The sequence below is a fragment of the Fulmarus glacialis genome, unplaced genomic scaffold (assembly GCF_000690835.1).
Source record: "Fulmarus glacialis isolate BGI_N327 unplaced genomic scaffold, ASM69083v1 scaffold22707, whole genome shotgun sequence".
Classification (NCBI taxonomy): domain Eukaryota; kingdom Metazoa; phylum Chordata; class Aves; order Procellariiformes; family Procellariidae; genus Fulmarus; species Fulmarus glacialis.
The window spans coordinates 54,114-71,347 of record NW_009225489.1 but is presented as its reverse complement, the minus strand read 5'-3'; the positions used below and the strand labels follow the sequence as shown (position 1 = coordinate 71,347).

General features: G+C 50.5%; 1 protein-coding gene across 1 annotated transcript in view; it reads left to right on the top strand.

Moving 5' to 3' along the window:
• The window catches only part of PTPRF (protein tyrosine phosphatase, receptor type, F), a gene marked incomplete at both ends in the record, with an annotated part of 104,396 nt that overhangs the window by 34,149 nt on the left and 53,013 nt on the right, over nt 1-17,234 (top strand). Inside the window, 5 exons of the mRNA XM_009582504.1 lie at nt 2,248-2,829; nt 3,399-3,532; nt 4,555-4,699; nt 10,627-10,932; nt 13,833-14,026. Coding sequence (XP_009580799.1) covers nt 2,248-2,829; nt 3,399-3,532; nt 4,555-4,699; nt 10,627-10,932; nt 13,833-14,026 — 1,361 coding nt within the window. The remainder of the gene's footprint in view (nt 1-2,247; nt 2,830-3,398; nt 3,533-4,554; nt 4,700-10,626; nt 10,933-13,832; nt 14,027-17,234) is intronic.

Below are 17,234 nucleotides of genomic sequence, written 5' to 3'. Positions count from 1 at the left end.
CCCTTTTTCTTCCTTTTGTTGCTGTCCTTAAGGCTTGCTTCCTGCTGCTGTTTCACAGGTAGCTTTGCCCCAAAGAGGACATTATTGCTGATTGCTGACCACTGGGTATAGGGCAGCCCACCCAGACAGCTCCCTAATGGAAGGCTGAAGTTACATGTCCTGCCTTTCCCTTCTGGGGCCAAGCAGGTCCACACTATCCCTTTCCTCCTCTCCTTGCAGTTGATTTGTAGCTCAGATTTTCACAGATATGTCATCTTTTGAATCTGTCTGTACTTGCAGGCCCCCTCCTGCACTATGGCCACCTTTAGCACCAAGTCCCTGCTTGAACAAATCACAGAATTGAGTGTTAGCCCTCTCTGACCTGGATATTAACAGCAAATTCTCTTTTCCCTGGTGCTAGTAAGAGGATGCTTTTAACCTTAGCCACACACCGCTCCCTTTACTCACAGCACCTGCTAGTTAGTACCTTTGCCAGCCCCTGTTTTCTTACAGAGCACAGGGGTTGCCTTGGTTATAGTACATACCCAAGAGTGTACGGAAGAAAGTGGCATGATGGGGAGGTGGTTTGGACGAGGAGGGAGGAGATGGGAACTGCACCATTGCACTGATGGTTCCCAGTATTTACCTCTTTGTATCTGGGACGACTCTGCCTCGCTCCCTCTTTGGCTGACGTGATGTCCACTGCCACCCCAGGACTGCAGAGGCCCCCAGGACAGGGAGTGGTCTGCTCAGCCTCCTTTAGCCCTTTGCCTTCCTCCTTGTTTCTCTGTCTTTTCTACACCTTCACTCTGGATATCTTACGCCTCTGTCCCTAACTCCTTCACCCAGTGTTGCTTCTCCTGTGCTTGCTGCAAAGTAGACCGTTGGCAGGTCAGACAGGAGAAGCAAGATGACACAGAGCTGATTGCAGTAAGTGCATAGAAGGTACCAGACCTGCCCCTTGCTCACACGCAGGCTGCACATCCAAAAGCTAGCAAGAGTCAAGCTTGCAGCTCTCCAAAGGAAAGGGTGGATGAGTGTCATCTGTCCTTGAAAGCCTGAGGGAGGCTGCCAATTTCTTGGTTGCTCCAGGAAATGTGTTGCTTCAGGCTGTAATATTGGGCAGGATGCGTTTGCTCTCCCTGAGTCCTCCGTGGGTAGTGGTGTGGTGTCTGGTTGTGGGTTGCGTGCCCTTCCCTCCCATACCAGTTCAACCCTCACCGATTTTCTCAGTATTCATGTTGCAGTAGCAGTGGTAAAAGCATTCTCCCCGGCACTCAGAGTAGGCATGCTCCTGTGCTAAAGAGCCTGCCCTCCTCAGCTGAACCATGTGGAAACTGGAAACCTGATGGCTTTGCCAAAGAATTAAGTACTTGAGGATTTGGGCTGAGCATTTTTCCTAGTTCCTCATCAAGCACAGCTGCATTACAAGTCACTAATGACTTTAACTAGAGTGGTTCGCAAGAGGTTTAAACTTTAGACTTTAATTCACTCATTGTCTTAAAGTATTTGTGTACTCTGCAAATCTCTCTCACGTACTCATTCTTTTTCTTTGTTCTTTTGGTAAAATGGCAAATCTGGAAATGTTTGCTTGCAGTAGTTGCGTTCTCATTAACACTTCAGAGATGTCAGTGCCACGGAGTTCATGTGTAACAGTTTATTGTCTGGTTGCAGTTTGACACACCACCCAGTGAAATAGTGGATGTGAAAGTTGGTAATTTCTCTGGCTGTATCCTTCCTGCATGTACTGTAATACTTACAAGGCATTCCCCCATCAACCCATCTAACAGCACTGTCCATGAACTCCCTATGGCCTAAGATGCTGTCTCTGTGGAAGCAGGAGCATAGCTCCAGATTACCTGTGGTGCTCTGATTGCTTTACTGTATCCCTTTGTAAATCTGATTGCTTTACTGAATCCCTGGGTTTCTGGGGCCAGCCCAGCCCAGCAAGCACCTTCCCACTGCCAGCTGAACCCCCATGACAGAAACATTCTTGCATCCCTGTTGAATTACCTTTATTTAGCCTGCTGCTGGTAAGTGCGTCAAGCACGTCTAATAACATGATTGCTCTGTTTATCCTTCCATTAAGAACCACTTCAAGCAATATATGGTAATATAAAAATGCATGTTCTAGAGTATGAAATGATTTCTGCCTTTTAAAGAAGAATGTTAATGGGAGGTGGCAGCTCCATTTTTATCCCTGTGCACATTGCAGGGTTTGAGCTGACTGAATTATTTAAATCACACCTCTCTGCCTTCCAATTGCAGCACTGCCAAAACCTCCAACAGAGCCATTAGTGACTGAAACGACAGCTACCAGCGTGACCCTCACCTGGGATTCGGGCAACTCCGACCCCATTTCTTATTATGTCATCCAGTACAAGCCCAAATCCTCGGAGGGTCAGTTCCAGGAGGTGGATGGTGTGGCAACAACCCGCTATAGCATAGGTGGGCTCAGCCCCTTCTCGGAGTATGAGTTCCGGGTCATCGCAGTCAATAACATTGGCAGGGGTCCCCCCAGTGAGCTGGTCGAGGCCCGGACAGGAGAGCAAGCTCCTTCAAGTCCACCCCTCAAAGTCCAGGCACGGATGCTGAGCGCCAGCACCATGCTGGTCCAGTGGGAGCAGCCAGAGGAGCCAAACGGACAGATCCGAGGGTACCGTGTTTACTATACCACCGATCCGCATCTGCCTTTGAGCATGTGGCAGAAACACAACACTGACGACAGCCACCTCACCACCGTGGGGAGCCTCATCACAGGGACCACGTACAGCATCCGCGTCCTGGCCTTTACTTCGGTGGGTGACGGGCCCCCCTCGGACATCATCCAGGTCAAAACACAGCAAGGGGGTACGTATGGAGTGAGGTGTTGTGACTTCGTGTCCACCCCAGTGGTATGCAGCTCAGCTGTACGTCTGCTCTGCACCAGGCACCGCAACTGCACGTGGTGCTCAAATGGTTGCATGTCAGAGTGGCATCCCCGCCCCACAGCCATCAGATTTAAACTGTCAACTTGTCCGGGGGAGTTGATATCAATCTCCGTACAAGTAACACAGCCCACAGTTTTGTCTGGGATACAGTGGCTAAAAATGTGACACAAGGTCCTGGATGTGGATTTTGGCACCTGTGGAACTGTGCCGGGCCCTTCTGGGGTCTGAGTACACATGTGGAAGGAAAGAGCTGGGATGCAGTCAGGGGCTGGAAGTGAGCGCAATTCCCATAGTCACCTGCCTGGGTCCCAGAGGTGCTTGCTTGTTGCCTGGGTTGTTCCAAGAGCACAGTGTGGGGGAGAGGGAAGAAGGGAGGGTCCAGGAGGAATGAAAGAGGATCCTCGCAAGGTGAAATGCAGACTCTGCAAAACTGTGCGGCTCCTTTCCCTGCATTTGCCTCCTGGCACTAACCATGTGTTTGGTCCCCAGTTCCCGCCCAGCCAGCTGACTTCCAGGCAGAAGCAGAGTCTGATACCCGCATCCTGTTGACGTGGCTGCCCGCCTCTCAGGAACGCATTACCAAATACGAGCTGCTGTACTGGGAAGGGGAGGATGGCACTCAGGTGAGGATCCTGCCTCTGCGTCAGCAGCACTTGGGGCTGGACATCACAGTTCAGCAGCTTGGGAAGGGTGTCTGCTTGAGTTGGGGTGGCAACGGGACTGTTTCTTCTCCATGTTTCTTCTGTCTCATGAGCGTGTGATGGGAGTATGGCAATCTCTGTCTGGCTTCTGTGTAAGTGACCTCAGCAGTGCTTGTTGATGCCCAGCAAAGTAGCTAGTGTGACTGGTTTGGGACTGGAAAGGCTCCAGAATACCACGACACCGTCCTTGCGGCATCCTTACTACTGGTGCCTGTAAACAGTTGTGCAGGCCAGTAGGGCTTGCAGGTAGGTCTGAAATGGCCTCCAAAATGTGCCTGCAGCTCTAGGACTGATTACACTTAAGGAGCAGATTGAGGGTGGCCTAGAGAGAGCCATTCCATGTTTACTGTCAGGTCCCTAAAAGAAGTCCAGCTCTAAATATATCAAAAGTAGTCCTGGCTGCAGGGTAGCAAAGTGAGAACTGTGCCATGGCAGCATCACAGTGTCCCATGGACCTCTCCTCCTCCTGTATTTATAGTGGCATGAGAGCTGCCAGAAATAAGTGCCCTCCAGGTGAAGTGGCAGCAAAGCAAGTCATTTACCAGCACTGTTTAGGTGCATTAGAGATGCCAACTACTCCAGGACAAGGGCTTTACTCTGTTTCACAGGCAGACACTGTCTGTTGGGTGGAAACACACTCATCTGAACTGTATAGCTAGACCCAGCATTCCCACAAAGCTGTCAGACAGTGAGCGCAGTCTGGACACTAGGCAGTGCAGCCTGACTGTCAGAGAGGTCTGCTTCCCTGCAGAGTCCTTGTATTTCACCCAGAAAGCTCCATGCTTTGGAGTCCTGCAGGACTGCGGCAGGTTTGGCAGCATGGCTTTCTGTGGGGCCAGAATGGGTGATAGGGCTACCTATTCCCTTGGCATCAGGAGCTGAGCGCCAGCTTTTCTGTATTCTCCAACTACACCAAATAATCTGTTTCTCCTTTTATTTGCCAGCAAAAGGTGGAGTTTGACCCAACCTCCTCGTACGCTGTGGAAGGTCTCAAACCAGACACGCTGTATAAGTTCCGTCTGGGTGCCCGCTCAGAGCTGGGGATAGGAGTCTACACCCCCACGATTGAAGCCAGAACTGCCCAATCCAGTAAGTTTCTGACACTCTGCACTACTGAAGACAAAGCAAAAGCAGTCCAGTTTCCATCGCCTGGGCACGGAGTAGCTCGATGCCTCTGCCCTTGTGGGTCTGCAGGGATGCCGGCATGCAGTTTGCTAGAGGGTGTAATGGGGAAAGTCAGCTGGGGTTTTGGATCAGGGCTCTTTGGCAGAGGGGGAGCACCCAAGTGGTAAGTTCTTTCTTCATGTCCCTTTGATCATGCTGTCTTTCCCTAAGGGTAGATTCATAAAAACTGATGGAGGAGTGAAACAGGCTGGGAAATGGCCTTGGAGAGATTGATTTGAGTAGGTTTGTGCACCTCTATGAATTCACTCCCATGCAGGCAAGCTGTCTGGACAGGCAGCATATGGGTGTTTGGCTCTAAATGTGACTGTCTCCAAAACATTGGATTTTCACCCCTTCACTCCCCATTCCAGCTGCCTTGCTTCTGCAGGGGTCCCTAACTGGTCCACACAACTGATTGCAAGGTGAGGCATCCTTTGAGGCCAGATGTGCCTGTGGCTGTCAGGCAGCTGGAGGAATCAGTCTGGGAAAGTGGCTGTTTGCCTGGGTTGCATGAGCAAGTGAGGCTGCTGCTTCTGGGACTGCAGTGCTAGGGGAAACCAGAACAAGCTGCAGCCGAGTTAATAGGCTAGATAATGAGGTGACCCAGGCAATATCACTTTCATCCTTGTTCTGCCCCATGTGATCACAGAGCAGGAGTTCGCATTGCTCTGATTGGCAGCTCAAAGTGCTGCGCATAAGCAGATTAGGGCTATCAAAGGGCCCTGCGATAAGCTCGTTTTCACTAACGATTTTTGGGTTTGCCATTATGCAAAGAGCATTAAAAGGGGGGAAAAAGACATTTCCGTTAGCACCGTCTGTCTGGGATTTACTAGCTATGTGGGGTGAGCAGTTGGCAAAGGCAGCTAGCCTTCCCTGCAGAGAGGGTGCCAGCATGCACAGCAGCCAGGAGCCTGAGATGGCCATTAGAAAGGGAGCTCAGGCAGGGAAGAGCAGCTCTGCTCACTGTTGGAACGACCTTCTCTTTGAGGAAAACTCAGCTTCATTAACATATCAGTCGCAGGGATTCCTCCACCTCGTTAAGTGAGCTAATGGTGTCTTAGTGCTGCACGATAGACAGGTATGAAAATGGGGAGAGGTTCAGATCATGCAGTTATAAATATTTGAACATTGAGAACAAATTCTGAATGTGGGGATCTGTATACCTATTTCAGATAGCTTTTGTATTGATAGGCAAAGGTTGAAGCAACTCTCCTGCCACTTAAATTAATTCCATCAGTGGATGCTCTTATCCTTGAACACACTTAATCAGAGACAGCTCCATGCATAAATGAGTCCTTTGGAGTCTCACAACAGTCCAAGTAAGAGAAACCTTTGTTTTGTGGACTCTTCAAGGCAGACGTCTTCCCATGACTTACTCCATATGCTGTCTGCTCATAGGGGATCTCATACCGGTATGTTTTTAAGGTTGTCGCTTCACTGGCCAGTGGAGTAGTAGCTAATTGGTTCTGGAATCAGTAAGAGGGATGTGGACAGGTTGGAAGAGATTTGGCCAAAAGCCACAGGAATACCTTGGTTTGAACAGTGAAACCCTCCTTACATTGAAGGACCTAAGAGTTCTTCAATTTATCCAAGAAATGACTGCGTCTTGATTTACAGGGCCCTACTTGAGAAGTTTTCCGATGGCACTCTATTCTATGAGAAAAGTCCTTGGTAGTTACTACTGGGCTATTCAGTGAGGGTGACAAACCACTGGCTGAACAGTTCCAGGGCAGAGTGGATTCTTGGGGACTGGGAGTCTCAAAGTCAAGAAGGTCTTTCAGAAAGCTCTGCTTTAGCTCAGCAGAAGTTGTGTGCACAATGCACAACTTCCAGGCAGAAATTCTTTGGTCTGCACTTAGCAACACCTCACGTTAGATGATTGGATCAGTCCCCTGTGGCCTTAGAACTTACTAATCTAGAAAGACTGTTGCTCCCAGCTTCAAATTGGTCTCCTTCCTGCACTCTTCCATCTGGTTGCCCTGAGAAAGGCTGTTAGATCTTGGAGGTTGACATGTTCAGGTGGGACATAAACTGCAGAAGCAGTCAGACTCCTGCTTTCCAAAGAGCCTGTCTTCAGGCTCTATTCGTGGCCCTGACAAACCAGTTAAGCATAAGGTAGGAGACACATCATCGCTAACGAGTCACTAATGGGCCAGAGAAGGACATCTGTATTGCTGCTGCTGGGCTTTTCTTGTGGCATCCCTGCTCAGGAGTGGTAGGGATGCTTGTCTGGGAAGGCCAGAGGGATGCAGTGCCCCTTTGCACCCTTCCAGCACCACAGCTCGGACCCCATCTCCTGAGAAGACAGCTGCCTTCTGGGCTGTCTTTCCTGCTAAGCTGCTTGCTTAGTTGTTGGGCACCCTGCAAAAAGTACAAGCAATGCTTTTTTGAGGGCCTGAGGAGCACAGGCGAGTTTTCCAGGAGTCTGCAGTGCCTCGGGCAAGCGGTATGATGCAGGAGAGGAGCATCAGCTCTGTGCCCATCAGGCCTTAGCATTAAAATGCTGTTCTCACTTGAAATACGAAGGTGGGTGTTGTGGTTTAACCCCAGCCGGCAACTAAGCACCACACAGCCGCTTGCTCACTTCCCCCCGGTGGGATAGAATCAGAAGAGTAAAAGTGAGAAAACTCATGGGCTGAGATAAAGACAGTGTAATAGGTAAAGCAAAAGCTGTGCACGCAAGCAAAGCAAAACAAGGAATTCATTCACTACTTCCCATCGGCAGGCAGGTGTTCAGCCATCTCCAGGAAAGCAGGGCTCCGTCACATGTAACGGTTACTTGGGAAGACAAACACCATCAGTCCAAACATCCCCCCCTTCCTTCTTCTTCCCCAGCTTTATATGCTGAGCATGACGTCATATGGTATGGAATATCCCTTTGGTCAGTTGAGGTCAGCTGCCCCAGTTGTGTTCCCTCCCCAGCTTCTTGTGCACCCCCAGCCTACTCGCTGGTGGGGTGGGGTGAGAAGCTGAAAAGGTCTTGACTGTATAAGCGCTGCTCAGCAGTAACTAAAACATCCCTGTGTTATCAACGCTGTTTCCAGCACAAATCCAAAACATAGCCCCATACTAGCTACTATGAAGAAAATTTAACTGTACCCTAGCCAAAACCAGCACAGTGGGTCTTGAGGTTTTTCCTAGCTTAAGGAGTAAGTGGGCTGGATGGGTGCACAGGGCTGCTGTGGGCTGGCGGGGGAGGCTGGTGTGAGTAGCCTGGAGGCAGCAGAGGTTTGCACGGTGTGTGTGTGGGTACGACTGTGTGTGTGGGTGCATGCTGGTCACCCAGTCTGCTCTTTGCTGGTCCCAGGAGGGACACTTCATTCCTTGTGCATTTTAAGTTGATCCTGTTCATGTTACCAAGTTTTATTTTGCTTTCTTTAAGTGTTAATCTGAGTTTTTGCCTTGCACATCATGTATGTGACTCTTACCCAGTCAACAGCCAACATTTGACCTGCCCATGCTGCCAGCCAAAGCTGCCTTTGGAGAAGGAGCTCACTGCTGCATCCCAAGGGATGCTGTGGAGGCCCAAAAGCAGAGCAAGTCTCTTCTGTGAAGGGCCTCTCTAAGACAGTGGTAAAGGAAAGGCTTGCCAAGCTCCTTTTGTCTCACCTGTCCCCTCTGAGGGATGCAACCAGGCGCTCTGTCTACCTTATGGCCTCCCTGAAATCACTCTTCGGTGAATTTGCTTTGGTGCTCTATCTTCCTACTCTCTTCCCTGCCACTTCTCTGCTGATTAACCAAAAGAGTGTGAGGATTCATTTTCTACCCCTACTCCCTTCCAGTGTTCCAGATGGCAGGGCCATTCCTTCTCTGCCTTCCTCACATAGGCAACTGTTTGCTTCCATGCATTGCTTTGACTTCTCTTTCCTCCAGTGTAGCTCCTGTAGCAGCAGCCTGACTCTGCTCAGGCATCATCTTTTCCAGTTTCCTCCATCTTTCCTCTCTCCAGGCACCCCAACCCAGGCGTCAGGGACGGGCCCTGCTCCCTGAGCACAGAAGTGGGCACTAAGAGTTATGTGCAGCCTGTGACTGCCTCTGAAAGCAAGTGGGCCTTCAAGCAGAGGTCACCAGTGGCATTGGGAGGTCCTGCTGTCCCCAGCTTTTCCGAATCTTCTCCCACTGCCATCCTATGCCCAGGAAAGCCAAGGCACAGTTGTTGCTTTAATTATCTGAGGTCCCTGCTGCCATCTGGGGTAATGTAGGTTGTGTTTGCCTTTGCGCAGGCGATGAGCAGGCAGGCTTGTCCCTGTGGCCCTGGAAGGCTGGCTCTGGTGCACTGATGGCTTCAAGGACTGTGGCATGAGGAAGGGCACCACTCTTTTTTCAGGCGTTTCTAGGTTTATGGTTGCAGTGAAGAATGGAAGTGGCCTTTCACCTGCCATGGCAAAGCAGGATACCTTGTACTCCGTTATTGCATGGCCAGTCAGCTTCCTAGCCTTAGAGCAGCTGTGCGCGCGTTTTTGGTGGTGGTGCCCTGCCCTCTCTGCTTAGGGTTCTTGCCTTCTGTGCAAGTACCCAGGGATGCACCCATCTCCCTTGTGCCTTTCCTGACCAGGCAGGCTCCCTTCCTCCTCCAGGCTTCCACTCTCATGAGAAACACCTAAGTGCAGCTCCCCTTCCCTTTGTGTGTGCCCTGCCAGCAACAAGGCATGGCCTGCGCAGCACAAGCACCTCTGCAGGGTGGCTGTGCTGTTGTGTTAATAGAGGTCCCAGGATATGTCTGCAGCATCCCTGGGCAGTGAGGCCAAATGAGAGGAGGCTGGTGCTGCTGTGAGAGGGCTCCCGTGCTGCCAGGGTCCTGGACGAAGCAGAGCATCTCCAGGGCACTTGTCTGGTTTGTTCCCTTCTCCCACCTTGCAGAACTGCTGTCCTGTTGCAAGGTTGGCACAGACCTCGGTCATCTCTTCTTTCCTGGTCCCTCTCTTCCCCCCCCAGATTTTTTTCACTGCTCTTCCCCAGCAATGCTGTGTGGAGGAGACTGTTCCTCACCCAGATGAGAAGCATCTGCTGCCTAGATCCCATTCCTCCCCCTGTGGCCAGTTAACATTGCTGGGGCTTAGAAGTTAACACAAACTGCAGGTTTTTTGCCTGGGAGGGGACAAGACCTGCCTACCTTCCCCTGTGCAGCTCCATAGGCCAGGAAGCTACTGAGGCAGGTAACCAGTTTGTCAGGCATGAAGCAGTCCGTCCCAGATACTAGGCACACATGCAAAGCAGCACAATCATGTTATCTCCTGTTTCCACATGGCGCCTGGCTCCCACCTGGGTCAGTGTGCTGCTCACAGCTGATCGTCGTGATTTCAAACCCTGCCTGGACACACTCCAGCCAACCTCAGTCACCTGCTTTCCCTGCCCTCTGTTGTTTCCTCCACTTGTCTAGGAGCAGGTTTTTGCAAGCTTTCATGCAGTCTGGTGTGTGAGCTTCCCCTTCTGCCACTCTTGCCTTCTGTAGCTTCCTACCTCTTCTGGTTTCCATCTGCTTCAGATCGTCACTGAAAGCATCTTTCTTCTCCCTACCAGTCTCTCCCTCTCTCTCCCCCCTGTCCCTTCCTTTACTGCCATTTGTTGTGTTTGGTAAAGTGAGCGTCCAGAACCACTTTGGGAAGAGGTGTTCTCTGATGCAGAACAGCACTTCTGTCTCCATGCTGTTCATCGGGCTTTCAAATACAAATTGCCCCTAGTGCCATCTTTGATGATCTGTGAGGAAGGCAGGCGGTTGTCCAGGAAGCTACTGGCTGAATTTCCATGTGTATGTTCAGGGCTCAGTTGGCTGGGTAAAAGTTCCCTGTGTATTTTGGTTTGTCCTTCCGCTCATTTCCCTTCATCTCCCCACTTCATTTATTTATCCCCAGCCCCCTCCGCCCCACCCCAAGAAGTCGAGTGTGTAAGCACCAGCTCCACTACCATCCGGGTAAGTTGGGTGCCACCGCCTGCCCAGAGCCGCAATGGGGTCATCACCCAGTACTCCATTGCGTACCAGGCAGTGGAAGGAGATGACAACACCAAGCATGTGGTGGATGGCATTGGACGGGAGCACTCCAGCTGGGAGATCAAGGACCTGGAGAAATGGACCGAGTACAAGGTGTGGGTAAGGGCTCACACCGATGTGGGGCCAGGACCGGAGAGCATCCCCGTGCACGTGCGCACTGATGAGGATGGTAGGTGTTACTGAACAGCTCCTTCAGCTGCCGCCTTGGGGTAAACAGGACTCTCCTAGCTGAGTTGCTGGAAAAGGCGGGGAAAGGACTGGGATATTGGCCTGGGAGTGCTTTTCAAGCAGGACTGGAGGCTGTTGGGAGCAGCGCTTTGGTCAGCTGCTGCAGGAAGTGGGTCTCCACGGTTGCCCTGGAGTGGGATAGGGGAATTGCTCTGTTGGCCCTTGTTCTGATAGGATGGTTGCCTCCAGGCTGTGGGTCAGATGTCCCGGCGTGGTCCCACAAGGGTCCTGTGTGTGCCAGCAGTGCTTCCTGTGCACATGAGGAGGCATTACACTGCTTTGCCATTTTGACGTTCTAGTGTTTGGTGGTGGTGGTTTCCATTTTAGTGAAGGTAACATGAGTTCTCCCAGCCAAAGGCTTCTCTCACATTGTGAGATCAGGACTTAAAGTTTACTTGTTGACCTGAAATCCAGCAAACTAAAGAGGGGAAAAGAAATCCATTTGAAACTTGTAGATATCGCAGGAAAGCTGCTTCCTGCCCCGGCTTCCAGGCAAGCCACAGCTTATATAAATCTGCTCTTCTGCTCAAGAGTCAGAATATCGCATGTACAGAACACTTTACTGGACACGACAGCTTTAAAGAGAAATTGCTTTGTATTAGCAGGACTGTCAGTTATGTCATCATGACTTAAGCCATTTCCTTTGAAAGTGCCAGAGCTCAGGGTGACAGTAGGAGCTTCCATGGCTTCATGCTGACCCCAGAAGCTGCAGATTTAATGGGAGAAGAAAGAGATGCAGTGTCCAGGCAAAGAAAGGATGATCTCTGCATTGCCCAGTCAGCACAGCAAATGGAAACCAGACATATTACAGTTTCCCCCACGTCTCCGTGGCTCTGGAAGTAGTGTCTGGGAATGCTCACTGACTGCATTCCTGGGCTGGCAAACACATCTGTGTGTGTCCTGCTGCCTGTATTGTTTGCTTCAATTCTCATTCAGCAGAGTTGTAGCCCAGGGGAAGCTGCTACCCCAGAAATGTCGCAACAAGCGCTTTCAGTTAGTTTTCGGGCAGTGTGGTTGGACATTCCAGCTTAGCTGTCAGGAGTGATTTCATATCCCACTGACATGCTGATGCTCAGTAGATACCCATGATGAAGGAATGAGAAATGCTAAACTGTGATCTGAAAACAAATTGAACTTTCCCTGTTTGGGTCTCAGACGCAGCACATACTTCCCGTAATGGGATAGGATAGTGTTCCTCGAAACACTGTGGTCTGCTCACATTCACATCTTTTCGTGTCCCTGCAACGTCCCGGTATCATGTCCTGCCGAGGCCTCCCACCTTCTCTTGCCAGCAGAGCTTGATACACAGCTTCTGTCTGGTTCTCAGGGAGGATCTTGTTTTTCGCTTGGACTCCCAACTGTGTGTGTGGGCAGGTGTCTTGCTAGGGCAGGAGAGCCCTGTGGCTTGTGCAAGGTCACTGCACTAAGTGAATTGTGGATTACAGCGTAGGCTGCTCCAGCCAGAAGGTGGTAACTATTCAAGCACAGCCCCCTCCATTCCCATACCTTGAGCTGGCCTCATGGTGCTAAAATGCTCCGTTCCTCCTTTCTCTATTTTATTTAATTATCTACAATTAAGAAGGACATCTGGGGAAAATAATGAATTGCCCTGTGGCTTAAAAACTGTGCTTACCTGCTGGGTAGCTAGATGGTTGAAATAGCAATGCTCGTTCTGTCTGCTTGTCAGCTATCCATCCCTAATTATCTAATACTGATTATTTCTTGCTGTGTTGAGAATTGGGGCGTACGGGGTTCCAAACCCCTGGATTTTCCCAGGCAGTGGAGGGTGGAAGGGGTCCTGCAGTAGAGGTGCTGGGACGGAGCCCAGGTCCTTCACTTAGGTACCGGGCACTCGCATAGCAACGGTATCCTCTGCAGGGAGTGCACACCTCTGCTCCCACCTGCTTCAGCCAGAAGGAGCTTTCCAGAAGCAACTGAGAAGCTAATTTTTTAGCATTGACATTTTTGTCACAGTCTATGCGAGAGCAAAAAGTAATAAGGAGGTAATTTTTCCAAATGGTAAATAGGGTATAAATACATTTTTAAATGGGCCTCACCTTGCAAGAAAATTGATATTTTCTGGGCAGTGTAATTTTTCATTTTATTATCAAAAAGCATTCAGCTAGCCGTGCATGAAATACAGTCCCCAGAGCTGTCACAATCCCCATGGGCCCCTTTATCTGGCTGAGTTCAGTGACTGCTGTCTCTGAGCTCTGGGTTATTGTTTTAGGATGGTGCTTTTCCCCCTCATTAACCTCTTGCTGTCAGGAGAAGAGCGCGTGTGCACTCTGTCTGGTGGCAGGTACCAGGCTCCCCGCGAGGCAGGCTCAGCGCCCAGTCGTGTTACCTGGGGCTGTTGGACTGCGTTTAGATGTACGCAGAGGGATCTGAGAGGATGTGTTGGTTGTGACAGGCAGGATGCAAAGAAGGCTTCAAAACCCCTGCCTCTGCCGCAGGGCACCCTGAACTGCAGGTGGTTACCATATTCTTTATATTCTGCTATATTCTTGTGTTCTTCCTTGCTCCGCTACTGCTGAAGACAAGAGAGGGATAGATGGACCTTGGGTCTGATCCAGCACAGTGGCTTTTATTACGGGTGCTCCTGCATATCACAGTCGTGCTCTTTCCTCCTGAGAGTAGCGAAAGTGCTTAGATGCTGGGAAAGGGTTGGGGATATGGTCATGCTGGAAAACTGCAGTATGACCTCCTGGGCAGGTACAGGGAACTTGTGCCAGCAGGGCTGTCCTTGCAATGAGGTGGAGGGAAGGTAGCAAAGGAGTGAGAGGTAGCTGACAGCGCTTGTGTGGTACCTGCTAACTGTCCGTCCTGTGTGTGTTACAGTGCCCAGTGCCCCGCCGCGAAAGGTGGAGGTAGAGTCTGTGAATTCAACTGCCATCCGGGTGAGCTGGAAGCTGCCCATCTCCAACAAGCAGCACGGGCAGATCCGTGGGTACCAGGTTACGTATGTGAAGCTGGAAAACAACGAACCCCGAGGACAGCCTGTGATCAAGGACGTCATGCTGTCAGAAGCACAGGTACAGTGTGGGGACCACGGGCTGGCGGGCGTGGCACCTTCCCTCTCTGCAGAGGGTCAGGCTGACTGGATCCAAGTACTTCTTGGTCTCCTCTTGCAGCTCCAGAGCGTGGGACTCAGCCCTGCCTGAGCAAGGCAAACCGTTTGTCCCTAAACTGTGGCTTACAACAGATAAAAAATTTAATCAGAAGAGGATTGCTGTAGGAAAGATGATGTATTGAACGATGCTCCTCTCTTAACCCTTTCTCCAACATATACCTCTCTCTGCATGCCACGTGCAGTGCAGAGTCCAGCTGGAGCAAATTGTGTTTTGCCAGTCAGGTTATAAGCCGTCGGAGAGTTTTAAATATGCCTTGAGTCTGCTTCGTCTGTGTTGCTGACTATGTTCAGGGTGAAGCTTCTCTCTCGGCAGAGTCCACCGGGGTGCTGCCTGCTTGTAGGGCGTGGGGGGTGGCTCTGCACCGTTGGGTGGGTACAGGACACCAGGCGGGGCAGCCCTCCTCTGGCTCAGCAAAGCCTCCCTTCCCTCCTGCTTTTGCAAGGCAGAGACTTGACCTTGTGTTGCCTCTTGAAACCAAACTGTAGGTGAAGCCAACTGAGTCTAGGAGAGGCTGGGGGTGGGAGGGGGGGAAGTGAGATGCAGGCCCACGTCACCCATAAATGACTCTGCCCTCTGCAACCCGCATACAACAATCTGCTCGTATTTATGTGATCTCCTGGATACCTCACCAGCTGTGAGCTGAGGCTCTATTCCCAACAGCTCCAGGCATGGTTATGCACTCTGCTCAGCCCAGCAATGCATAGTTGCCTCTTTCCCAGGGTCCAGGGAGGTTTTTGGTGCCCTGTCTGTGATGAAATACAACTCTTCTTTGGAGCAAAGGTCCTTCGTCCTGGATGACCCATGGTGTTCTCAACAAAGATAATCGTATAAATGAAGTACAGGATCTGCTGCTGTTGGAAGTGACGAGTAATCGATTCGGAGCTGGCTTGCTTGAATGATGCCCAATATAAATACTGGAGAGCTGCAACGATTAATTGATCTGTCTCCTGAACGCAGCTGTGAATCATTTATACGTTTGTCAGTGGGGAGTGCAGTGCACAGAGGCGGCTTTACTCCCCATTCATATTCTGAAGGATAAAACTCAGTAATAATGTGGAAGGGGAAAACTTTAAAGAGAGAAAATGCTTTGAGGGTCCTTGCAGTGTTGTCTGGGGCACGTCTCTGTTTATGTTTCAGATGTTGCTTTATTTTAATCATTAGAAAAGCTGCTTAGTGCCCTTTACTTATTCCAGGAGGATATAATCTTCTGTGTTGTTTGAACAATTGATGCTGTGTTTTTCAGCTGGAGTTTGGAGTTAATGGGTTGGTCCCAAGCGTAGGTGGGCGAAGTTGGCAGTGTTGTTCTTGTTGGTGTTTTCAAATATTTTATGCTTGCCCAGCCAGTTCTGCTTTCACTCCTTACTCATACATTTCAGAGAGAGAAACCCCATGCTAATGTGCAGGAATGAGGATGCCAGAGCCAGAAACTTTCCAAGGAGTGCTGGATTTTGCATTATTTTGAATGTGTGCATCAGGGAGGAAAGTTGCTTGAAGTTTCCTGGCCTGTCAGACCACTTACCAGTCTTTCGTATTTGGTGAATTTATGTGGGAAAGTTCTTGATTTCTGTGATTTTTTTTTTTTTGCTGTGTACGGTGCTGAATTCATCCGCTGTAATTTTTGGATGGAAGTGAAGGCCAAAAGATAGTTGCAGAGAAGTGACTACTCTGAAGGAGTCATGTCACTCTTGGGATAAACTAATGATGACCCTGCAGGGAAGAGGTTTCACTGACTCGGCAGAAGAGATCTTTATTTCCTGAAAGAGTGAGAAGCCAGGCGTGACCTGTGCTCGTGCTGAAATACATCTGCTGCAGAAGCTGAAGAGCTGCCATCTTTCAGTACAGCAGTGCATGTCTTTGCAAACAGCCAGATCAAACTTTAACAAGTAGTCTTGGAAGAGTTATTTTCCGTGGAAGAAAACAAAAAGATTCACTGGAACACCTGCCCCTGAAGGTCACAGGATGAAAATGGCCAGAATATAGCCACAGTTCAGTACTCATAAACATTCATAAACATTTATACCAGTGCACAAGGAGAGAATTAAACTGCTTGAAAACCTGGGATTAGAAAAGAAATTCTCTGGACATGTAGGCAGAGCCCCTCCTCCTGCCTGGTGAGGCTGTCTGCTGATTTTGTGTAGGTATGTACCACATAATCTGCTTCCTGCAGATGGTATGAAGACACTGGTATTAAAGCTGACTCATGATTTTTCCTGATTGAAGATGAGAAATACAGAGAGAGTAAACGAAGATGAAAGGAAAAAGGAAAGGGAATGGAAATGTTAGCTATGCAGATAATACAGATTCTGAGTTTTCAAAACCATTTGAGCGGAAAGGACTAGAACATCAGCAGAGAAGTGGGGGCCCTGGTGCTGGAGAGATCACATTTTATTTTACATCCTCCTGCCTAGGGAGTTGTTAGGAAGGTCCTGCGATGGAGCTGAGGCCTCTCCCTCCCCTCTGTGGCTGCGTCTGTGACTGATTACCTCCGTCAGACTTCTCTGTGCCTTCCAGTCTGAGCTCTCACCTCCTACTGACAGACTGATGGACAAGCAAATATGACCGTGCCCTGTGGAGGAGCGCCCAGGGAGAGCGTGTGTATCGCTGCAGAGCTGGGTCAGGTACCCGCACCACCTCCTGCACAGGCCCTGCCCGTCATGGTTCAGCCAGGTCCCGTGGTGGGCGATGGCAGCAGATTTATTTCTGTGCCCTGGGTCTTGTGCACAACGCATCCGAGCACCGAGAGAGCGCCTTTGAAAGGAGCAGGGGCACTAGTGCAGGGTCTCAGCTGCTCTCCACCACTCTCGTACAAGTCCTCACCGGCTTGAGGGAGCAAGGGATAGCAGGGCTAAGGGGCACAAGCATTAGGTTCTTCAGTGGAGGGCAGGGGCCCACCTGCTTTCCTTGGTCTCCAATCCCTGGGCAGCTGCAGCATGTCAGGAGGAGCAGTGGGCTTGATCCCCTCCATCCCTTCCCAGATATCAGTCCTACGTGCCCTGCAGAGCTCAGTGCTGAGCAGTGCCAGGCGGCAGTGCTGAGTCTGGAGCACCGGGCACAAAGGAGGCAGCAGGGCCAGGGGAGGACAGGCCTTCCCATTCGGGTTCCCGTGCAA